The sequence below is a fragment of the Prorops nasuta genome, unplaced genomic scaffold, assembly GCF_024137725.1.
Source record: "Prorops nasuta isolate Cenicafe-Biocafe unplaced genomic scaffold, Cenicafe_Pnas_1.2 PNAS00009, whole genome shotgun sequence".
In the NCBI taxonomy this organism is placed as follows: Eukaryota; Metazoa; Arthropoda; class Insecta; order Hymenoptera; family Bethylidae; genus Prorops; species Prorops nasuta.
The window spans coordinates 2399683-2426717 of record NW_027116806.1 but is presented as its reverse complement, the minus strand read 5'-3'; the positions used below and the strand labels follow the sequence as shown (position 1 = coordinate 2426717).

Genomic DNA, 27035 nt, shown 5'->3' with positions numbered 1-27035 from the left:
AATTTTTCCAAATAAAAACAACTATGTAGTTTTTCCTCTTCTTCACAATTATTAGCATCATCTATATAATGGGCTGGGCTGTCGTTCATTTCATTAATGAAAACCAAGTTGAGGCTGTACCAATTAACTGGATTCAGGGTAAACTTTGTTACTGGCCACCATACTCTGCAATAAAATTGAATGCAGCTATTAAAAAGTGCGAGGATCCGGTATTCGGAACATGGAGTTTGCATAAAATTAGAAGATTAGGAAATGAAAAAATGTATGGTAAGGAGTTATATATACAAATGTTTTAGAATAATAGTAAATATTTCTTAATTGTAATTAGCAATAGAAAAATCCTAAATAATATTTTCATTTTGTTAATATTTATAGGATTACATATTTAACAATTAAGTTTCAAGCCACAAATCTGCATAAATTGTTGTGAAAATTAATAAATATTATATAACTATAATAATAAATTGCACAAGATTATTACTCCTAATAGCAAGATATTTCCCATTGGTTTTGTGTTAGTCCTTAATTCTCTAAAACAGTGCATGCTAACAATAATTTACATTACTGAGTTAATTGATCTGGACAAATTGTATTATTTTACATCTTTAATTGTAGAAAACTTACTGAAGGCTAAGTCAAAGGCTGCTGCTGCCGAAGATACATCTGACCTTGCCTCAGATTTAGAAGGGAAAAGATTGAGGAAGGCCAAAAAATTTCTTTATGAAAGCACGGAGGGTGATATTGAATCAACGAATACTTCAAATGAAGATGAAAATGAGGCTGCAGATATTAATATGTCTTTTCCATTAATTTCAGAAGAAGCAGGTATTATTTGTTTTATAATATTTGATTTAAGGGATTTTTTTTACATATACATTTGTTTTCATTATTATGGGACAAGTATTAATTAAATTTCTTCATCAACTAGGTAACAATGATGGATTAGTGCAATCGAATAATAATTCTGCAAGCTGTGGAAATAGCAACTTGCATGAACGTTTCAAGATGCAGCCCAGTACCAGTTGTCAAATGTTGCATGACACAGTTCATGCAAAATCTTTAACGCAGACGAATGTCAGTTATGGAAATGTAGAGGACAATGTTTTTAATGACAGTTTAAATCTGAGGCCCAATACTAGTTCGGCAGGACAATTGCAACAATGTAATAATAATAAAGGTAAGTTATTGATACCAGAAAAGAATTATAATTCAAGGTTTATCGAAGCTCCTGAGAGTCTAAGGATCTTTGATAGTAAGCAGCTTATATATATATAATTATATGTTTAGTAGAGGCTGTGAATAATAATGCAAATATAGAACACTTAACAGTTTTAATTTGGATTGATATATAAACTATTTATTAAATTTTTATAAATTTAGGCAGCTACATTAAATAATTGGATATACAAAATAAAAACTTATAGTTTACTTAAGAACAATAACATATACACAAATGTTCCATATTTACATAACATGATACGCACTCTAATATTTAACGTACAATTGCGATATATATATATATACTAATTAAAAATAATATTTTATAGATAATGGATCATTTGAAAAACTAGTTTTGCGTCAGTTGCAAATACTTAATCTTCGTCAATCCCAAATGTGGGAAGATATTCAAGTAATTCTTCGGTACTTGCAAAGAAATAATGAAAATGATGTTGCTGTGACTGAAACTGAAAGTGTTTTGAACAAATTTGATTTTCCTTTAAAGACTATTGCTGATTTACAATGTTTAGAAGATTATTTAGACAACACTAACAACAAGTTAATATTGGTAAATATTACATAACATAACACGTGAAATATAATTAGTTATGTTTGATACAACAAAAATAATTTGGTGCTTCAATTTTTGCAATTTTTAGACACGAGAATTGACAAAAATTGGTGGTGTTACATATAAGCATATGGCTAAACGTATTATGATCAAGATCCTTTCGAACGAAGTAGCTGAACAATACAGTTGGGTCGGCTTTAAAGGAAAAAATAACTTCTCCATTTTACGTATTGCAATTGTGATTACAGGTGAAAATATTTATTTTTATAAATTACTTATTGTAAATATTAATAAGTAATATGATGATGAACAATGTGGAATAGGTTTTTATCCTTACGTCAAAAATATGTTGATAGTCAAGGCTCTTAAAATTCCAAAATCATTAAGATAATTGAAAGTAAATTCAATAAAACATATGATCTAACTTACACACAAATATTCACATTACATAGAAAATTATAAAAAAAATTCAGTTATAAGTAATAAATTATTTGAGAGCTTATCGCGGTTTTAGTAAATATAAGTTTGTTAATTAATATATTTATTTTATAGACGCCATACAAAAGACGCACCGAACAACAACACTCTCAGAAATCGAAAGCGTGCTAAAGGGATGGCTTGTTAAAGCTAAATTTAGAAAACCGAAGGAGGACTGATTAACAATAATAAGTATTTATTTTGAAGTTCTATATAATTAGAGATTACATGTTATATGACAAGAAGCATTATTATTTGCTATGATCGAAAGATGGAATTTTCCTACTTGTGCGAAAAAATATTATACGTGGCATGTATAAATAACTGTTTTTATATTTTATATTTATATATATATAAATATATATATACATTTATAAAGGTTTACTAAGAATAAATGTTAAATACATTTCAGATATATTTATTTTATATTTACTTTGTACACACACACAAATACTAAATAACAGTATTTAAATAAATGCAAGAATGTTTAAGAAATATTGTAAGAAATAATAGCAATTGAGGGAAAAGGAATTTAAAAAATTGTTAGCAAAGTTTATTATGTTTTGTCTCACTGCACATTAAATTTTAAATATCTATAAATATTTTCAATTCAATGTTTATGAGAATGGAGCATTATAAATTTTTTTTGTAATTTTTTAAACTTTTAATTCTTGATCAATTAACATTATTTTTAAATAGTCTATAATCATTCTTCCAGAAAGTCCTATGAACATTCTTAAAATATTCTAAAAACATTCAAATGTTCCTTAAAAGAATATTCTCTACCTTGCTATTGAATATTTCAAAGAGTGCCACTTAAACATTTATGTAATATTTCAGGTATATTTTTTTCATTTAATTGGAATCAAATAAGAATATTATCAATATTCTTTGAGAATATTTACTGAATATTATTTGAATATGATTGTGTTTACTGGGAATATATAGATATTTGTATATTGAATGTTGAAAATGCTAATAAACATTATTAGGTGTAATTATTTATACATACCACATAAAATCTCAAATGTTTTAGTGACACTAAAGTTTTCTTTTCCTCTTGCCTTTAATCTGTCGTCCACATCCACTATATTTTAATTGGACATCTTTGGCAAGTAAACTTCCTAATGTTTTTGAAACTGCATCCTTAACATTTTTTGTTGTGTTTTGCATTATTTTAATCCATAGTTTCTGTGAATTTATTTATCATTAATACATACATAAAAAAAAAACAAATAAACATGTTTCAAATCATTTTCCTTACAAATGCATCACGTTTTTCATCACTTGCAAGAGCCAAATCAAATTCAACAAAGTCATTATAGGTTTTAATAGGTAGATTTACTCCAATTTTGGATTTTCATTTAGTCAAAGTTTCTCCTTTTTCTCTCAAGCCATCCAAGTTTACCATATTGTCTACTATTTCATTAAGTTTCTGTTCCAGATCATATTTCATGCTTCTTTGAAAATTTGTAACAGCTTTACTTAAAGTTTTAAATTCTTGCTTTAATTCATCCAATTTGTCATGCAGACTTTTATCTGTATCTTGTACTACGACTTCTTGGTTTACACAATCTAATAAAAAATAATAAGTGGAAAAGGTTTAAAATTGATATAAGACTTATATAGGATGCCGAAAAATCTACGGAAACCGCAAAAATGTCAAAAAATACTGTTTAAAATGCTGAAAGAGATCTATTTACCGATCTTAACAATTTAACCTTGGTTGGCGTCGACAAAATCAGGGCAAGGTCATCTTGGACGTTTTAAATGGAACCTTTAATTTAATATTGCGAATTTTGAAAAGAGCTTTTGAAAACACTGTAATATTGTGGAGATTTAAGAGTTATGCAATTGTTTTGAATTCAAGGGCGAAGGGCATGTCCTACGAACGGTATTTAAAATGTGGATTATTAAAAATATTATATCTCGAGAAATAGCAAAGCTACGAACCTCCAACTAATGGCAATTGAAAGGTTATAATAAAAGCTTCTTACATAAAGAGGGTGTCAAATTTCGTATAATGTGCCCTTCGCCCTTGAATTAAAAAAAGATGCATAACTTGTTAATCCTTGGAATATTATAGTGTTTTCAGAAGCCCTTAAAAATGTGTTTTTTTTTAATTTTCACGGTAGTAATATACTTACACATAACTTCTAAGTAACATTTGTTTTCGAGTCAACAATTCATCTGTTAGATCAGTCAGTCAGCAGTTACTAGTGCAAACCTCACAATTAGTAACTGTCATAACCAAATTATTCTTAAAGTACACAAAATCTAACGATGCTAGTATAATAATAATAATTAATAGTTAATTTTCTCATTGTTTCCAACGCTTAGTCCCACACGCACACACTCATTCACACTATTGCTGCTACGCTTCGTTTAAACTAATTTCATTAATTTAAAAATGAAGAATTTTGAAAAGGAAAGAATCATTACAAAAATTATAATGAAGAATTAATCAATTTCGATACCTGACATAGCAACACTTAGGGAAAATCCCACAATAGCAAGCTATTAGTATTTACTAGCCAGGCAACGACGGCTAATATAAAATTAATTTAAACTATAAATAATAAAGTATAAAACAGTATCTCTTTTGCTTTTAACGTGTAGCGTAACAATTACTTTAGGGAAGGTCCTACAATTAATAATAATTAAGTAATTTGTTACACTAAAAAAAAGATCGAAAAAATTTCGTTATGAGACGTAATAGTCTTTCCTTTTTACAAATAATACTGTCGCCCCTGACGTTCGTAAGGATTGGAAAAATGGCGCTGATAATCAATATGGACATGTAGCATTAAGCGATCCCGTCTGTGAGATCTTGCAGAAGTTCCTCCTAGGTATATTCGGATAGGATGATCATTAGGATCTCCCCGCAGTACTGTCTGTATACATCCAACTGTCTCTCTTGTTATATTATAGCATCCTTCAAGGTCCAAAATTTCCAAATCTTTACAGTGTGCTATTGCTTCGCAAATGTCAATATCGATTATGCCTTTGTTATCCCTACAGACGACGGTTTTTAATTTGCGCAATTCTCTTAAGAATAATGCACCAACGCTAATATGAAGAAAGCTCATATTTAGAGTTTCTAGATTACTTAACGAGCCCAAAGGTTCTAGAGCGAACTGTTCTCTTACGTTAGTGCATCCAGTTATATCTAAACTTTTTAAATAACGCATAAATTCCCCTATTTGTCCTATAAAAATGTTGTCTACCCATCCGCAAAATTGTACAGTGAAGTCTGTTACATAGATAAATCTCTGTGGAATCGATATTTCAATGTCTAGTCGGTTAGGAATTATCTAAAAAAAATCCTGTATATTTCCATCATCGTCATCGTCAAAATCCATATCCTCAACATTTTCTGAGCCTTTGGGGTTGCAATAGAGAAAACTAAGAACTTGCATAGATACACCAAGACTCTCATTACTAGTTAAAGCGTGTAAAATTGAGTTATCAAAATATTTAGGATGAGATATATGCAAAACAGATAAACATTGAAACGCTAGGATAGCATTGACGAGGTGACAACTCCTAACATGAGATTCATCCAAACGTAATGTGTCTAAATTTCGAAGACCCATCAACGCCAGTCCAGTAATATTTTTTCCGATGGATTCAAAATGCGACAATTGGCAGTTATTAAAGGCTCGATATAGATCTAGATCGATATACCCATCACATTTGCCCAATTTAAATATTTTCAAGGATGTAATTCCATTTCCGAGCTCTCGTATTGCAGTCGGTCGTATAGTTACTTTCAGTAAATCTAATTCTTCCACAAATTTGGCACTGTTCATGAGTATGGCGATAATCTGAGGCTGTAACGTAGCGGATAAATCTGTATTTAACGTTACTCTACGTAAATTCCCCCCAGTGCGTTGAATTAACCAATAAAATGCTTCTTTTGTCACACTCCTTCTCAACCAACGCCAATTTTCCAAATTTAATGTGGTAATATGCCTATGCGAATTTTGCATTGCAGCACGCCACTGACGACAAACTTTTTCCATGCGAGCCCTATCAGTATAAGGCAAATAAGACGCTATCTTTTGAATGACTTCATGTGGTAGCTTGGGTCCCTCCGGAGGATTCCATCCAGGAAATGGATCAATTCTTTGCCTAGGTGCTATCAGATTAAGGTCATGCCAAGAGTCAGATCGCAATACACGAATAGTTCGATTATGCAGTACTATCGGTGTTTCTTGAACCTTATTCAGAGCGGTAGTTGTTAAATCAGCTGTTGGGAATGTAACAAAGGCGGTATTTCCACTTTGTTTTCTTCTAACAACTGCATGTATTGCGCCATAATCCTTAAAAACTCTTAATAAATCCTCCTTTTTAGTTCTAGGATTTAATCGAGTTATATAGAGTCTTCTCGATGGTACAATTCCTGAAGATGAACCTGTGGTATCCATATTGCTTCTGGTGATGAAATTTAAGTTTGTGTTACATTATTAACGCATACATATATTGTACTGACCCCTGAGCTATTTCGATGTACTATTGCAATGTTTATTTCAAAATAGTGATGGTACATTAAGCTCAGACCAATCAGTCAATGCATAGCATGTCTAAATGATTATTTAATACTATAATTGTAAATTCATAAAAGAAGCCATAAAAAAATTACTTGATTAACTGTAAGAAAAAATTAAAGTAATATTGGTAAGATGATCGATATAAACGGTATTGTCCTATAAGTAACGAAAAAATGAAAAGGACATATAAAAGACTATTTTAGGTTTATGGCTAACTATTACTTAAGGGATAATCCCACAATAGTAATTAAACTATTAGCAACAGTTACCTGAAAGGTAGTTAGTATTTATAATCGTTCAACAGTTTTTATATCCTTTCCTGAGGAAGTAGTCAGTATATTATTTAAAAAAAAAAAATTTCATATTGGTAAACAATCTACAGGTGTAAGAATTAAATTATACTGTATCAAGTGAATTCAATTTAATGCAATAATCTTATTGCATACGATTTTTCATGCAAATCCATTTTTATGCATTTCGATAAAATATTATCCATGAGACATTTTTCATTAATACTTTATTATAATTAGTCTCCAATTCAATTATACCAATTTGTGAACTAAATAATTTTTTATTATTTGCTTTTTTGGCTATAATTGTTCCATTATTAAATACTTCGTTTAATGTCAATATGTTACTGCTAGTATTATAAGTAAATATTTCGTGTATTTCAAAAATTTCTCCATTTTTCAATTGTACAATATTATCCGGCTTACTAACGCTAATAAAACCTATATGTAATTTCAAATTTTTTAAAACAGTAATTTCACTAAGCTTTGTATTGGTATCTATTTTAAATTCCGATATTGCTGCTAAAGATTTCATTTTCGGCCTTGCTGTACTTTCAATTTCAGATAATCGACGAATAATTTGCGATAAAGGGGCACGTGGAGTTCTAACTAAGTTTTTTAATTTACCTAAATAGCTTTCAAAGGGAAAAGATGATATTTGAGTAAGAGGCATTTGAAAATTTGCCACATCGTCCGAAATATGTATTAAATTATGAAAAGTTATAGTTTGACAATCTTCACTATAAAGATTGGGAATTTTAAGAAAAAACTCTTGTAATAAAGACCTGGCTTCTTCTAAACGAGTTATTAATTTAGAATCGCATAAGATTCTGCATGCAATAAAAAGTAATATAAAATGTTTGTAACGTTTTTTATCAAGTATGTTTTTAAGAATAATTCCACCGCCGTATAAAATAAAAAATCTAAATTGTGTTGCTTTCCAGTGAGCTAAATCTATGATACGAAAATGCTTTCTTTGAAATTCTGCAGGTATCGACGGAGTTACAATATTTTCTAAAATTTCTTGTAATAAAACTTGTTTATTTTTAATTATCCTAATTTCTTTTTTCCCATAAATCCACTGATTTAATAAATATTTCGTTACGCCTAAGCATAATAAATGCATATAATCTAAAATGAAGTGATTAACTGGATCAAAGTTTGGAATAGCTAGCAATGGTGATGTTAAATCTTCTAGGTGGTGTTGAGGCTGCTTTTTATTTCTGAACGTTTCATTAGTTCTTAATGAGCAGTTTATTTTTGTATATACTCTTCTGCGATTAACTGTTTTACCTTTAACGGTACATCTTTCACACGAATAAAACCCTCCATGGCCTTTAACACATTTCACGTAACTTCGTGCTGGTGTGTCACACACAAAACCTATTATTTCGAATTTATATATCTTATTGTCAATTATAATTCTATTCTCTATTAAATTTGTTGATTCTTCTACAAAGTTCTTTAAAAATTCTGAAACATGTTTTGGTTTGGATTTGCCACAAAAGATGGCTACAGCAAATGGTTCCATGTGAAAGTCACTTACTATTTGTAGCAAAATTGGCCATAACTGTGTACTTGATGATCAATAAAGAGGTATACCGTCAACATTTATTAGTACTTTAATAATTTCTTCATTATATATTTTAGGGTTAACTATTTTTCGAATTTGATTTTCAATTCCTAAATAACAAAATTCATCAGTTTCGTCTCTTCGACTCAACATAGGTCTTATAGTATAATCTCTATTTCTTCTATGGGTTTTCAAAAAAGTTTCAGGATCTTTTGGTAAATCGTACCCTTCTTCCCTCAATATATTAAGAAGTTGACACAGAAATGTATTAGTTAGGGAATTAATATTTTTAATAACAATTTCACGAAGCTTTGCTGAAAAATCGACAAGTTCAAAAACACTTCGGCTTGAAGTTTCTATATCATTTACGCTTTCTGTTTGTATCGATGAACCACTATCTGCACTTTGTATAAAATCCACTTCGTTGTTGTTTGGTATGATTTCTTGAAATTTAACATTGCTACAATAAGCGTCTTCAGAATTTAAAGAACATAATTCTTCCATTGTATTACCGATTTGATCAATATTACTACTGTAATTGCATGGAGAAATTTCTTTAGAACAAAACAATTGATCGTTCTGAATCCTTTGTATATTATTTTCACTAACATTGTCATTACTATCACTTTCGTCATTTTCCGTACTCGATAAATAATTCTGTTTATCTTGTTTTAATGTTCGGTATTTTTTGACGTACTTATAATTGGAACTTTTCGATCTTTTCATTTTTAAGGGCCTGGTTTTATTGATTTTATATATGACTATATAATAGATTGGTTGTCTAACTGCTTAAAAAATTATTTCGAGTATATCCCACAAAAGTAAACTATAAGCAATAATAATATTTGTATATACGTTGAAGGAAAATTGATAATTTCAATGGATAATTGGTTTTTGAGAGTTGTTCAAATTACTAATAATAAGTTTAAATAGATAATATATATTTGATAATTAAAACAATTATAAAGTGAGGTCTAACTTGATTAAACTCTTCGCGAATTTTCAGTTAACTGTGTCGTTTATTACTCGTTAAAGCTGTTCATTCATGTTTTGAAGTTGTGGAGGGGAGGGGGGTAACAGTTTAGCAAAACTGAACAAAACGATGCTTAAGCTTTGCTTTTTTACATATTCTGTACGAATTTTTCCGTTGAAGTCATATAGCCCTGTATAAGAAAAGAATCCCCAAAAATTACGATGTTTTAAAAAATAATTAACACTAATAAAAAGTAATTCTCCTAACTTCAAAATGATTACTGTTTGAGAATTACTTTACACCTAGCACACACTAACAATTATGGAAAATCGCACTGTATTAGGAATCTCTTGATAAGGCAAATTTATTATGTTTAATCTTTTTAGGTTTCTAGCTCTTGCAGTCATTAAATAATTATTGAATAGCCAAATGCTTAGGGATAAATCCCACAATATATATTAGCTTATATATTAGCAATTAACTATTATTTTTAATTCTTTTGTTGATGTAAGTAAGTGCATTATGCATGGCAATAAGCACACTGTAGAAAGTCAAATTGAATCAGAAGCTATTACCTATTTTAAAGCAATGTTAAAGATCTTATACATACAAAACGTAACAAGTCATAGAGAACAAGCATATCAGAATTAAAATTAAGTTGCTAAAAGTCTTTCGATGAAATAAATGTGTGCATCATGCTTGGTGACAAGTACACCGTAGCAAGTCAAATTGAATCAGAATCTATTACCTTATTATTTTAAACAAATATTAAAGATCTGATACATACACAACGTAACAAGTCATAGAGAACAAGCATATCTGAATTAAAATTAAGTTGCTAAAAGTCTTTCGTTGAAATGATAGTGTCCTTATGCATGGTAAAAAGTACACCGTAGCAAGTCAAACTGAATCAGAAGCTATTTCCTTATTATTTGCAACAAATATTAAAGATCTGATACATACACAACGTAACAGGTCATACAGCATAAGCATATCAGAATTAAAATTAAGTTGCTAAAAGTCTTTCGTTGAAATGATAGTGTACTTATGCATAGTAAAAAGTACACCGTAGCAAGTGAAACTGAATCAGAAGCTACTACCTTATTTTTTAAAAAAAATGTTAAAGGTATCTCTTATTATACATTAAACTATACTTAGACAAATACTTTTTAGCATCTCAAATTTAAGCAGGAACTTTTATCAATGAAGATTGTGTTTATGTTTTATGTTAAAGTAAATTTGAACATACTGCTTATTGGTACTTGCACACCGTAAAAAGTAATGCATATCATAATTAAAACTAAATTGGAATTAATTAATATTTTTAAAGTAATAGCAATTATAAAATATGGAATCTATGGAAGTTTAGAGAAAAGAAAACCATAAAAATTGAATATTATCAGAGAGCAAAAAATTTACTTTTTAAATCAAACTAAAATATTTGATAAATAAATCAGTAGTATCCAAACGGTTCTTTTTTTGAGACTATCTTACCTTTTTCTGGAATAACTTCTGCTAAATTACTCTTAGTAGTGAAAACACTTGTTAAGTTACTTCTCGAAGAGTATAATTCCGGATCCTTACATAATCTATCAATCCGTCTAGATGCTTGATTAAAATCGGCTGCAAAAAATTATATTTAATTCATATATTGCATGATTGCATGAATAGTTTTAGTATTTGTAAAAAAACCTTACTTCAGGGCTCGGAACGGTTTGCAACTTTCGGCTGATTTCCAAGCTCTATCCCCTCCACCAAGTCACGTGGGCTCGCAGTCGCTGGTCGTAGCTGGGGGCGTAAAACATAGCCAGGGGCGGCACACGCAATTCTGGAACAAATAAAACACATGGGACCAAATTACTGTTTATCAGCAATAGTATAAAAAATTTACCATTTATTGGCTCAACGTTATTCTAAATATAGTATTACCAAACAATAAGTCGAAAATGTGTTACACTAATGTAATTAGTAGATTTTAATAAACATTAAATTTATTCGATCTATAAAAGAATAGTGCTATGGCCCTGCGTATTGAATTTATAACTATTAAAATTACGCAAATTGCAGTATTATTTTCCTTATTGTAGTTCTGCTACTAAAAATAAGTATGCGTACGAATACAATAATATTTACCATTTTTTTTACATGAAAGATATACCTGTACTTATATACCTATCTACTTTAATGATGTAGACAGTTTCAATAATCAAATGACAGATTCTTAATAGATTTCCACATCACCCAGGATGTACTATTAATGATGCATTTTTTTTTGTAAGTGGTATCCCCAATAGGTCTAATCCACTGTAATTGACAACAAGAGAAGTTAAAACTTAATTTGGTTTATATGTTGTGACTGGAGGAACTAACGAAGAAGTATCTATTTCGAGTTAAATATGTTCTCATAAGAGCAGTCAAAGTGGAATCATTCATGGAAGACCGTAAATCATTCCTGATTTGTTTCATTTTAGAAAACGAACATTCACACAAATAGGTGGATCCAAATATAGAAAATATCCTGATCCCAAAACTTCTTAGAAAAGGATATTTGTCTTTTGGCAAGGTTTTAAAAATTTCTAATGAGTTCTGAAATTTATTTTTTAAATAATGCAAAGAAATATCATTTTGTAAGTCGCAAAGTTCTTCCCGTAAGGTTACATTTTGCTCCTCAATAGGTACAAAGAAGACATTTTCATATAAAATTAAATCCTTTCTAAGACCTTGCAAATCTTTAAAACGAGTAGTGAATTCTTCAATAATCAATTGAAGGATATAGAAGTGTTTCTTAAAGTCGCAAGTATTTGGAGCAGATTCTTCCAGTAAATATTTACATGCGGGAAAGTGATAAAAGCTATTATATATTAAATCATGCATAAGCATATTTAATTTCGCTATGAAGGAATCGATATGACTGACTAATTGAGAAATAGATTGTTTTGATGTTTGCAATTTATAATTCAAGATGTTAAGATGATTTGTTAAATCAGTTATTAATGCTAGCTCACAAAGGGAATCTATATCTTCCAAGAATGATTTGAACTCATTATACATTGTTGATGTCATTGCTATACTTTGCAAGAACATCATTATTTCATTCTTTAAAGCGAAAAACCTTTCTAAACATTGCCCTGCACTAAGCCAACGAACATCAGAATATAAAGGTATATCCTTATAGAGTAAATCGTGCTCAGCTAAAAATAATTTAAATTGACGATGAGTTAATGATCTATTTCTCCTTTAATGAAATTTATCATTTTTGTTACCATTTTCATTGCAGCAATAATCTTTATTGCTTTTCCACATAATGCTTCTTGATGAATAATGCAATGCATTAAAGGAACTTTATATTTCTTTGAAATAGCTGCCCAGCAAATCCTATTCTAGTTCCTACCATAGGCGGTGCACCATCCGTAACGATGCATGAACACTTGGAAAAATTAATATTAAATTTTTCAAAAGTGTTTTCTACCGCGCTAAAAATATCTGCACCTGTCATTGTACCATGTAACGGGAAGAAATCTAATAACTCTTCAGTATAAGAAAAGTCATCTTGTACAATGCGCACAAACATACTTAATTGACTGACATGACGTTTGTCAGTACTTTCGTCGAGGCACAATGAAAAATATACACACGATTGTAGCAGAGATTTCAATTTTTCTTCAATAGAACCAGCTATTACTTGCCTCGGGAAGCAACCGTTTTATCGCTCAATGGAATTTGAAGAACATCATCAACCGTCAAAGATCCTCCAAATGCATTTACTGCTTTAAGAAGACACGATTTAATAAATTCGCCATCAACAAAAGGCCTACCACGGTGAGCAATAAGCAAAGAAATATCGTAGGAAGCTTTACGAGCAAATGAGGATGTTTGGGCAGCAATATCCAAATTTGGAGGTTCATCAGAATATTGTTTAAGATCTAATTTCAATCCTTCTATTAAATTTCGTCTTTCATCATCTTTATAAATTGAATGATTATATTTCGACATGTGTTTTGAAAAATAATGTTTTTCTATAGTAAATTTAGAAACTATGGATGGCTCATAATGGCAAATCAGACATACCGTTTTGTTGGATATATAAGCGAAGAATTAGTCTTCCCAGCAGCTGTTGAAAGGTTGATTATATTTTTGATTTCTACTCATTTTATCACTCTCACTGTCAATAAATTAGAGAATATATCACACAAAACCAGCAAAATCAAGGAAGAAATTGATATCACTTGCTTTCAAAAGGAATCAATTTTTGATGAACAAAAGAAAGAAGAGAAGATTTATTTCGACCTCTAAATTACAAAATCGCCCAACCGGAGACCTATTCGACTAATCCGTTCTAATGACAGTTTATTGTGACACTTTAAACGGCAATAATCATCTATCGAACACTTGCTGATATTTGGCAATGTCAATCACATTGTTGTTATACTGAAAAAGTTCGTTAGGAGACTGAAAATGATACTAAAATATTTAAATCTTCTAGTCAACCTCCTGAGTATAATAACAACACAGGGTGTTCGTTACAAAAGTTTCCAGCTGATTATTTCGAAATCCAATAATTTTTCAAAAAATCTTTCATACAAAAGATTTATGGTTCAGAAGGAGAAATAAAATGTTATCATTAGTTTGATTTTCAAATTGTGTTTGAAAAACATATGAAGGTCACCTTGAATTTTTTTAAATAACCTACTATTTTTTATTGCATATTCTTTTAGCTTATCTCAAGAGCTTTCCAAAACACTATATGAAAGTAACATCCCTTCTAGCAGTTCACTAAATATATCACATTAAAATTACATGTAGGTGTGAATTTGCTTAAAATAGTGTGCGTACAGTTGTACACATTCTCATAAAATCGCGTCTTATTTATTATTAAAAACCAGCGAAAGTTTCAAAATTTCTTATAGAACAAAAAATATGCATTCTCCTTGTGAATTAGCTTTAATAACAATAGCTTAACGAATCACCTTCATAATGTCAATTATTAATTGCAAACGTCAAAACAGTCTATTTCTCAGTTGATCAGACGTATTAATTCTTTCGGTGCAAATTTTAATATATGTTTAGGCATGATTTAGTATTTAATACTATTCCTCACATTGCCGTCTGTAAATATTTACTTCAAGAATCTGCTCCAAATACTTGCAACTTTAAGAAGCAATTCTATGTCTTTTCAGAAATTTTAGGCGCAAAATTTGTTCTGTTTAAATCTACCTATTTGCGTGAATATGTTTACTTTCGAAACTGAAACAAATTAAAAATGATTTACGGTTTTCCATGAATGATTCCACTTTGGCTACTCTTATGAAAACATATTTGACTAACACAGCGAGATAGATACTTCTTTTTCATAGTTCCTCCAATCACAACATATAAACCAAATTAATTTTTAATTTCTCGTGTTGTTAATTACAGTGGATTAAATTTAACCTACTGGGGATACTACTTAAAAAAGATGCATCATTAAAAGTACCTCCTGGGTGGTACGATGCTTCATTCGTACAAGAAGACGACGCTGGCAGGGCCTACGAGATGGCAAGGAGACAGGTACAACCACCACCTGTTCGCGGGCGACAGCCCGGTACCCGCGCAAGCACTTCACGAAAATCCTATCAATCCAAGCGATATGAATCATATAGAACGGAAAAGAATAAGGAATCGGATGCTATCCTCAATGAGGAATTGCGGAAGAAGTTATATCCAGGTGTGAAAGATTATAGTATGTCAGCGCTTGATCGCTTAGAAGCTCATAATACCTTAAGAGCTATTACGATTACCGTGACTACTCGTGCGATAGGTTTCTCAACCTTGAACATATTTGCAAGTATATATTAATTTGCAAATGTACCAATTCGTGGCACCATCTATCAGTTATACCGTATTGGCCTATGTTTAATTCAGGCTAAAGTTCAACACACACAGCGCGCTGTGACTGCAACTGTTAAAGATACTGAAGAATATAAATACAAACCCCTGAGCGAAGAATGGATACAGATGGCAAAAGCCATTATGATAATGCCAGATCATATTAGCACGATAATTAATGCAGTAGGAAATGTCAGAGTATTTTCAAAGACGTATGTTCCAGCCTTAGCAGCTGATAATTACACTGACACCGGCAAATTTATCCCACAGAGCGAACAGATAATTCTGTCAAATTTAAGAGAGGTTGTTGTCGCCATGTCAGATTCGGCGACTCCGGCAAATCAGCGCCGCGCATTCTATCAGAACAACCCTATACCAGGAGTGAAGTGGACGGGTGCCCCAGAAGATCCACTCATCACAAATCCTGATGAAATAATGCCTGATGGATATTCTCTTAGAAATTTTAATGAGGATATTGATGATTTAAATTGGAAATTTAACTTTCTAAATAAGAAGGCCGGGAAATATTTTACAAAACCAGTTTCTTTTGATCCTGAAGGAAGTAGAACAATATTAATCTGCAATGAACCTCCTGGGTGATGTAGAAATCTATTAAGAATCTGTCATTTGATTATTGAAACTGTCTACATCATTAAAGTAGATAGGTATATAAGTACAGGTATATCTTTCATGTAAAAAAAATGGTAAATATTATTGTATTTGTACACATATTTATTTTTAGCAGCAGAACTACAATATGGAAAATAATACTGCAATTAGCGTACTTTTAATAGTTACAAATTCAATACACAGGGCCATAGCACTATTCTTTTATAGATCGAATAAATTTAATGTTTATTAAAATCAAATAATTACATTAGTGTAACACTTTCGACTTATATTATTTTGTAATACTATATTTAAAATGACGTTAAGCCTATAAATGGTACATAATTTATACTAATGTAACGTTTTTATTCATATGGATATTTTTCAGCATAAACAATAATACTATTGCTGATAAACATTAATTTGGTGCCACGTGTTTTATCTGAACCATAATAATTACGTGCGCCGCACCTGGCTTAGGCTTGCGCGCGCAGCTAAGACCAGCGACTGCAAGCCCACGTGACTTGGTGGAGGGGATAGAGCTTGGAAATCAGTTTAAAGTTGCAAACCGTTCCGAGCCCTGCCTTACTTGCTTCTTGAATAAGTTTTACTCTGTACGATTTCCATGAAGATTCTGGTTCTTTATCTGATTTTATGTATTCTTCTATTTTGCTTTCATGTTTTTTGTTTGGATATTTGCAGAACCATTCATTATTCTCACGATTTAACCAAGCTGGCAGAACATAATCCAATAATACCTTGTCATTTCTAGGTGTTTCAAATTGCACAATCACTACTTTCGTTGATTCTTTCAGTTTTTCTATAGATTTCCCCGTTCTTAAAGTTGATTAATTGTAAAAATACAATTTAAGAAATTGACTGGTACCGTCTTGAGCGCTGCTTCGTTATGCACAAACTGCCTCAGTAACAAATGACGTTGCTGTGCCAATAACGTGTTGAAGCTAGTCTTTACTATGCCCGCTACCCCTTCCCCCACTATAAAGTATAATATTGGTATACCCCGTGTCCTAATAGACGGGGGGAAAATGAAAGTGGTGAAAAAAGGTAAAATTACAAGACGAAAGTTCATATACCATTTTTTTTATGTGAACCGTCTTTTTCGAGTTATTAACCAAAAACGTCCACCAATCAGAACGCGAGAAAAGACCAGCGACTGTGCTTACTATTAGATCTATTAAACTCACTGAAGCTTGCGATAATAGAGAAATAAATAGGGATAATTTGATTCTATTAAATGAAATAAATAATAACAATGTTGCAAAATAATTTAATTGTTGCAGGTAGACTAATTTAAATTATCTAATAACTGCTTTAAATTCACGATCTCGACGCACTTTTGAATCGATTGATGTCTTTCCTCGGGCTCTGATTGGTCGACGTCTTTTTTTAATAACTCGAAAAAGAGGGCTCACATAAAAAAATGGTATATGAACTTTCGTCTTAGAATTTAATTTTTTACCACCCCTTTCAATTTCCTCCGATCATATTAGGAAACGGGATATACCAATATTATACTTTATTGTGGGGGAAGGGGTAGCGGGCATAGTATAAACTAGCTTCAACACGTTATTGGCGCAGCAATGTTGTATATGTTGAAGAAAAATGAACGTATGTAATTATTATTTATGGCTAAAATGTTATTAGAAATAATTACCACAAAATAAATATGTATTAGCTACAAAATTCACAAGTTTTCAAGATTAACGATCAATGTTGTGCCAAAGCTGTCCCGATCTTGCTTTCTCTAAAATTATAAACTAAAATTTAGCATTGGCAGACGATACTGGTTTGTTAAAGGCTTTTAGGTTGGCCCAGTGTTGTAATTGACAGGAAGGCCAACGATTGGGATCTAATTTCGTGCCAAACTTGCGCCAGCCTTGTTGTCAGTATTGAGTTATAAAAAGTTGAAAGGACTGAGTCAATACTGGCAATCAATGCTGGCTCGTTACTGTTTTAAGGACTGGCCCAGCTTTGGTATAAATATGAAAACCAACGATTGGCGTTCAATGTTGTGCCAAAGCTGTGCCGAGCTTGCTATCTCTATAATTATAAACTAAACTTTAGCATTGGCAGACAATACTGGTTTGTTAAAGGCTTTTAGAATGGGCCAGTGTTGTAATTGACAGGAAGGCCAACGATTGGCATTCAATTTCGTGCCAAACTTGCGCCAGCCTTGTTGTCAGTATTGGGTTATAAAAAGTTGAAAGCACTGAGTCAATACTTAGCTTTGGTATCAAAATATGAAAACCAACGATTGGCATTCAATGTTGTGCCAAAGCTGTGCCGAGTTTACTCTCTCTATAATTATAAACTAAACTTTAGCATTGGCAGACAATACTGGTTTGTTAAAGGCTTTTAGGTTGGCCCAGTGTTGTAATTGACAGGAAGGCCAACGATTGGCATTCAATTTCGTGCCAAACTTGCCCCAGCCTTGTTGTCAGTATTGGGTTATAAAAAGTTGAAAGCACTGAGTCAATACTGGCAAACAATGCTGGCTCGTTACTGCTTTATGGACTGACCCAGCTTTGGAATAAATATGAAAACCAATGATTGGCGTTCAATGTTGTGCCAAAGCTGTGCCGAGCTTGCTCTCTCTATAATTATAAACTAAACTTTAGCATTGGCAGACGATACTGGTTGGTTAAAGGCTTTTAGGTTGGCCCAGTGTTGTAATTGACAGGAAGGCCAACGATTGGCATTCAATTTCGTGCCAAACCTGCGCCAGCCTTGTTGTCAGTATTGGGTTATAAAAAGTTGAAAGGACTGAGTCAATACTGGCAAACAATGCTGGCTCGTTACTGCTTTATAGACAGGCCCAGCTTTGGTATAAATATGAAAACCAACGATTGGCATTTATATTGTGCCAAAGCTGTGCCGAGGATTCCGCCAAACTTGGATTGACGTTGAAGTTCAAACTTGTGCCAATATTGGCTTTTAGCTCGGTTTATCAACGGACCATACTTGGGCCAACCCAAGTAGGAATTGCCGGACGCTTTCCGAAGCTTACGTCCGTCCCAATGTTGGCAATGTATAATTAAACAATATTCGATTAACAGTGTTGGAAGAGTATTGAAATTATACCAATGTATTATCGTATCAATATTGATATGATATTAGGACTCAAGATACAGCAAGTACTTTAATACAACATTGATTAAGCATCGGAACTCTGTACCTAATCGGTACTATTATTTAAGTATTGAATAAGTATCGTAATCCTCTTAATTTCGATATATGTACAATACCGTTTATCAGTGTTTAATCGATCTTGGTAAAGTACTGTTTCTTTACTGGGAATATAAAGTTTATCAGCATGGATTATAGTACTAGCAGATAATTTTTTCTACTATCAAATTTCTTCCATAAAGATATTTTAGACTAAAATCTACACATATTTATTTTTTTAATGATGAGACGGGACTTAGGATTTGCGTTATTTTACTATACTCACTAATTCTATTTTTCATAAAGTTTTGAAGTGCTGTTTTCTTATCCTTTTTTAGTTTAACAACTTTTACTGTCCATTACAGTACAATAAATATAAGTTTTTCTTACCGAATATCGCACACGAAATTGAATTCTACATCAAACCAAATACAATAATACAAAATGTTAAATATACCGACCATCAAAAAACTTGTAGTGTTTGGCAAAGAAGCCATCGTCGCGATCCGAAAAAAACAACTTGTGAGTAAACATACTCAATATAAAGCGAGAGTTGTAAAGTGTAAGCTTCCGTAGTAACGATTGATCAGTAGCGATCATCTGACCATCCTGATTAGTAGGTACATACTTCTAACATCTAAACATTTACTTAAATTTGAAATTATTTCAGAGCTGAGAAAAGTTACCTATCTTGAATAATTGTAGTAACGGAAATGTCACTGTCTCGAAGTTATAAGTATGTGAAAATGTACAGACTTATTAATAGTACAAGTAGGAAATCGTTATCATTTTCGTCCTTTAGTTCATCGCATTTATCAAACAGTTTCAGTGCTTCTTCAGAATCATTAAGAGTCAATGATAATTCTGTGTCTTCGATTAGTGTAAATGAAAGTGCAGATGTAAATAACAGTAGTGGTGCAAATCAAACTAACGATACGGAAGAATATAACGGAAACATAACCTATAATTGTCCTACACTAAAAGAAAAATTAAAATATTTCTTTTTAGAAAATATTAGTAAAGTGAATAATAAATTGATAACTGGTCTTTTACATATATTGAAATCCGAAGGTCTTGATGTACCTAGTTGTGCCGAAACTTTACTAGAAACGAAGAAAATATATAATCAATTAAAACCAGTTATTAAATTTTCGAAAGGTAAATTTCGCTACTTTGGAATAGAAAGTAATTTAAGAAGAATAATTGACACCAGCAATTATAAGGAAGCAGAAATAAAATTATTAATCAATGTTGATGGAACTAATATTTATAATCGTTCAAGTCAAGAATTCTGGCCAATTTTAGGACAAATTTTTCACAAAAACTATAACTGTAAGCCTTTTGTTATAGCACTCTTTTGGGGCCACGAAAAACCTCCATCAATAACAGAATACTTGTCAGATTTTATCCAGGAAGCTAATCAGTTAACATTAAATGGAATATATATCAACAAGAAAAAATATTGTTTTAACATATTGGCTTTTACGTGTGATACACCAGCACGAGCGTTCATAAAATGTATCAAAGGACATACCGCATTTTATTCTTGCAAAAGATGTGAAATAAAAGCAGAAACTGTGGCAGGTAAACGAGTGTTTCCAGAAATAAACTGTGAAAGACGTACTAACGAATCCTTCTTAACACAACGGCAACCTCAGCACCATAAAGAAGGTTTGACTTCACCTCTTCTTCAGTTGCAGAACTTTAATATTGTTAAAGGTGTTTTGCTTGATAGCATGCATCTATTGTTTTTGGGAGTTAGTAAAACGTTACTAGAAAAATGGCTTAAACCAGGTATATGCAAGTTACACCAGGAAAGTCGAAAAAAATTACGCGAGCATCTTCTATCTTTTTCCCCATGGATAACGATAGAATTTCAAAGAAAATTATTCGATTTGAATGATCTTACAAATTGGAAGGCAACCCAGTACAGATTCTTCCTGTTGTACGCCAGCTTCATTCCTTTACGTGAAATACTTCCTAAAAGTGCGTATAAACATTTTATGCTTTTGTTTGTTGCATGTAGAATTTTAAGTTCGAATTTGGCAGTCGAACAAGCTGATTATGCAAAAATATTATTAACCAAGTTTATCCAAATTGCACCAACTTTCTATGGTAAAGACATTCAAGTTATGAATTTTCATAACCTATTACACATTTCAGATGATGTAACATATATGCAAGCTGCCTTACCCAGCTACTCAGCTTTTTCCTTTGAAAATAAATTGGGAATATTAAAGAAATTAATCCGTACTCCGCATAACCCATTAGAACAATTGTCTATGCGTATATGCGAAGTACAATTCAATTTTAATACTGTTTCTAAATCGCATTCACTCTTAAAACCTATAACCGAAATAAATTCAAATGAAGCTAACGTTCAATATAATCGAAATAACGAATTGGAAAAAGTGATTTATAATGGCATGGTTATAAAAGCTAGTAAACCTGATAATATAGTAATACTTGAAGATGGAAATATTTTTAAAATAGAAGAAATTTATGCAGAAAATGGGACAAAGTTTTCATATTTATTAACCAATATGTTTATAAAAGGACGTATTTTTAAATTACAAAAAAAAGCATTTTGCTATCCATGTACATCGTCCAATATTGGAATTTTCAAGGTTAAAGACATTGCTGATACATCAATTATTTATTCATTTCGCAAAATTAAACAAAAATGCTTATTACTTCCTACTTCAGATGCAGAATATTATGCCATTGCATTATTACATACTGCTGGGAACTAATAGATATTTCAAAAATATATTTAAAATAATTGGTGAGAGTTGGCAATACTGTTCTAGTGGTACTTGTTTAACGGCTAGCCTAAGCCTTTATAATTTAGTGTTAATGGATAGTCTAAGATACATGTGCTGCATACTACATAGAAGAAGACAAATATTTTATTTTTGCCTACAAACCAAACTTACTGCACAAAAAATTTTTAAACGAATAACAAAAATGACTCAGCTATATGTTATAATTGACTTTTATCAGAAAGATGAAAATGGGAAAGACCAAATAGAATTAATTCCGTATACATGGTTAAAGAAGGATAAAGATTCTTTATTTTGTTATTACCCAGACAAATTACAATATCAGTGGATAAGTAAATGGGTAAAGGAATGCAAAAAGCCAGATAAAAATTGGCAGCTTTATCCAGTTAAAATAATAGCAGAAGCAAGTAAGTATATATATTGCTATAACATTTTTATTTTTTTATTATTAAATTTATTAGATAATTTCTAGATATACATAGTTTTCTAAATAAATATCTAACCAATAAACTACTATACTTTTCTACTATCTTTTAAGTAACTTTTCAGAAACTTATTACTCTTTAATAATTTATTTGTTTATAGAGACTTATGCACAAGGAATGAGGCGTTTAAAAAGAGCACTATACAAATTAGATGTTGAAAGCGAGAGTTCACATTCAAATGCTCCAAGCAAAAGCAAAGTTGAGACATTTTCCAAATCAAGTACAGAGAGAATTTTGAATTCATTAAACAGAATTTGCACTGATAAAGACTACGAAGAGTCAGATATCTCTTCTGATAGTAAGTATTAATTTATATCACTCGTAAAGCTGTGTTTAAATCATTAATAATGTGTACAGTACAGAACACTCTTTCTAACAGTCTTTCGCTTTCATAATTTCTTTGTTAGTATTTAATATATGTTTGTACGATCAACATAAGAATAAGTGTACCTTTTATGTATGCGTCTTATTATTTTTAGGTAGCTCCACTAGTGTCTGTTCCGGTAATATAAAGAAAACAAAAGATTGCAATAACAATAAGTTTGCAGAACCATCAAATAAGGATATAACAGCATATCAAATTGATAATGGTATAACATATATAGATTATTTTCGTTTATAGTAATTATTAAGCAAATATAATCATTGGAAGGTTTTAAAATTTTACTTATTATTAATAATGTACTGCGTAATCACCATAATCTCAACATTTGAAGCCATTTAATCAATTAGAATCCAAAATAGCTTTTGTTCCTTGTGTAAATGTTTCAAACTTTAAGAAAACTATCTCATTACGTAAACTGCTAATCGACTTCAAATGTTCAGGGTAATTAGATAATGTACGCAGTCTATTACTAATAATAGTTATAACATAAGATTATAATAATGAGTTTATTTGCATGACAACTACACTAAAATAGTTTTCAATAGTAGTATATATCAACTTATAAAAAAATCAATGAATTTATAGATATGCTGAATAGAAAACTGGATACATTAAGCAAAGAGATTAAAAATTCTACACGTCGTCTGCAGGCAGAAATTAATAATAATTTTAAAATTTTACAAAATAATTTAAATTTAAATTATGGTTTAAAAGTAATACAGAAAAATAAGACTATGGAAAATATATTTGGTCTTCATTTCCCAGTAAAAACTTTAGAAGATTTCGAAACATTAAATGAAAAATTAGAAGATGAAAGTATTTTAAATGAACAAATGGTAGGTTTATAGGAAATTCGTATAAGTTTTATCATATGTAATTAACTTAAATTAATTTTTCCAGAAACCATTTTCTTACAAAATATGAATATGTGTTCAACATTTAAGGAGGCAATACCTAAAGTATTGAAGGCAATAATGTCTAAGGATGTTCAACTTTTATACAGTGCTTGTGAACGCTCTTCAGCATTCGGAACCAAAAAACGCAGTTTTATAGCAACAAATGTTTACAAATGCATGTTAGGTAATTTTTTTAATACCTTATTTAAGTTTTTTACATCAACTTCTGTATTTTTGTTTTATAATTCATAAATGCTTTAGACTCATTACACTTAGCTTTTCCTGGCCAAGTAACTGTAGAAGGTGTTGTATCAAGAATAAGTCGTTGGCTATCCGGAGCTGGGGATCGTGAGGGAGGAAGAAAAAGAAAATTACAGGAAGATTAATGAAAACTGAATTAGTTGATAAAACTCATTTCTTAATATAACTTAATAAATATAATACTTTTTAAATATATAAATATTTTTGGTTCTCGATTGTAAATCAAAATTAATTATAACGTTTATTTTGCTTTAAATTTGCTAGTTTTCAAGGCAATTGCGAAAAAATAATATTTTCTTTTTTGAATATTCTGAAATTCTATGAGTAACGTACACTACTAGAAATAAATTTGCTTTTACAATATTGTGTCAATTTTGATTCTGTGAAAGTGATTCAAAGTAAAATAATAGATTTACGTGATTTAAATTTCGATTCATTAAATGAAACAATTATATGTGAAAATATTGAGATAATAATGAATCATTATGCCCCAGCTTTGTGGATTAAGATAAATTATTTATTTTGAGACTGTGTTAGACATTTTAATAAAAGAAAGATGATTGTCCCATTTTATGTTAATTTTCAATGATATTTAATTTTTGTATTTTATGTATTATAACTCAATAAATTTTATGATGAGTTAAGTCATTTGTATTCATTTTACTAAACAGTAAATATTTTTAAATTAAAATTATGAAATACTCATACATATGCTTAATATACATATATAAAAGTCATAGATATAGATAGTACTTATATATTTCTGGGAATGAAATGTAGATGGCGCAGGATCACAACTTTCTCGTTAGTTGAAGTGAAACATGGATCTGAATATATATACCAGATCGAAAAACGTATATTCATTGTTAGTTCTTAGATTATAGGTTTGATGGAGCCAATGGAGATCGATACCCTGAAATCAGGATGCTGTAAATTATCACCCTTCTCTCTTGAGTATAGATTTATTCACATTTGATGTGTATATGTATATAAATTAATTCATGTATATGTATGTTTGTGTTAGTTATGTATGTATGGCTAGGTTGACAATAAAATTAATTATAATGTTTATATGCTAGCTTGTGATGTATATGGAAGTTGAATGTTCTGACGTTTAACGATGTGTGTCAAAAAGCCAACAATTCAGATAAAGATTTTTTTTGCATATAATACTGATTCAACACTGACATTCGGTACCGACGAAGTATCACAGCCGTGTAATTTCCAGTCGCGGTATCTGTACTGCCAACGGTTTACCGTTCAGGCTTATTTCTTTGTACTCAATCAGTACTGTTTGACACTACTAGAATTATACTTAATGTCGAGATATGGACCGGCCTTATCATTTCGACCATATTCCAATACCGCAGTCAGTATTTATCCGACACTTGGACTGAGATATTTAAAAATACAGATCCAGTGCCAATTGTCAGTACTGCATATGTACCTATTAGCGAACTATGGACCGGTCTTATCATTTCGACTATATTCCGATACAGCAGCCGGTATTAATCCAACACTCCGACTCCGATAACTATATCGTCCCGGTATTGCTCCGACCGTTCTTTCCTACTTGGGAAGCCTTATGGCAGGCCTAGGAAAGAATGATTGGCAACTACAATTGGGCCAAGGTATTGCCGATCGTCAGCATTGGCAAACTACTGCAACTCCCACTCGGGATATACGTCGCGCCTACGTTGCGGCCATATTGGAATCTGTTTCACACCTATAGCACGAACACATTCGGACTATATCGGAAAAGTGGTGGTGAAGGACAGAAGATGCCGCGGATAGGCTTCTAATGTGAAAGAGTGAGACTTCCGAGCGAGAAAACAATTTTCGGTCGGAAGAAGAAGAAAAGCTGAAACTAAAATAGCTGATCGTAATTGCTCAATCTTGATATCTCAGCATTGAGTGTACCGATTTAGACGTTTGTAGTCTCATTCGAAAGCTTATAATCGATTTATATAATGAAAGTTTCATTAAAATTTTCATTAAATGAACCGATCGGAAAATATATCCATCGGAATAATCGAGTGGTATAGTTTGGTTCAATCTTCGCGTAAAAGTAAGTAGTACCGCGCGGCTCGTATTTTTTTAATTACTTGCCGCGTAACACTACCGTGTTACTTGATAGTAATAAAACGTTAGGAGCTGACCATCTATACAAAGATGTATCTAAAATATTTCAAACATGTAATAATTAACGGCAATAAATAGCTACTTTGCATATGAAATTAAAACATAATTAAACTTACTTTCCTTTTGTCCCTCACCAAGTTCAGGATCATCTACATCAATATCATCATCAGCAGCTGATCCACCATAAAATTCAGTTGCGTTACTATCTTGTATTATGTCATTGTTATTAGTACGTTCCTTTGGGTTGGGTTTGAGACCTTCATTCATAACTTTTGTTGCAAAAGTAGCATCTAAAAATAGAGAGTTAGAATATACCATTGAATCATCTGAATGTACAAATATGTATACAGAGAATTGATAAAAAATAAATTAAGTTGATCACCAGTTTGTGCTCTTAATACATCTTCGTCTGACAAAAATACGTCTACTAATAAATTCTCATCTGCGTTTACGTATGTTATTTTTTGCCTCATTTTTTATATGTAATAAAAGATATATTAACTGAAAATAAATGTTATATAATTATATGTGCATAATAATAAATTATCCGTTTACAATTTTCAAATTGTTAAAATACTTACGAATATAAAATTAATTAACAATTAATCGCAAACCGAGAGAGAGAGAGAGAAAGAGATCTTTTTGGTCCGATATATACATGCAGGGCCGTGTTCCGTTATTACTACAAGCTGTAAGATTGAAATTCTATAGTTTCTGTCACATAAAGTATAGATTCTCGGTACTTGAAGTTTTCTTGCAATAATAACA

At 31.1% G+C, this 27035-nt stretch overlaps 1 protein-coding gene across 1 annotated transcript; it reads left to right on the top strand.

Annotated features, from left to right (window-relative positions):
• The first annotated feature begins 260 nt into the window (after window positions 1-260).
• Window positions 261-2445, top strand: LOC136776446 (uncharacterized). The gene is made up of 6 exons (XM_066731978.1): window positions 261-267; window positions 616-825; window positions 929-1177; window positions 1548-1786; window positions 1878-2037; window positions 2342-2445. The coding sequence occupies exons 1-6, from the start codon at window positions 261-263 to the stop codon at window positions 2443-2445; spliced, it is 969 nt and encodes a 322-aa protein (XP_066588075.1).
• Window positions 2446-27035: the final 24590 nt, after the last annotated feature.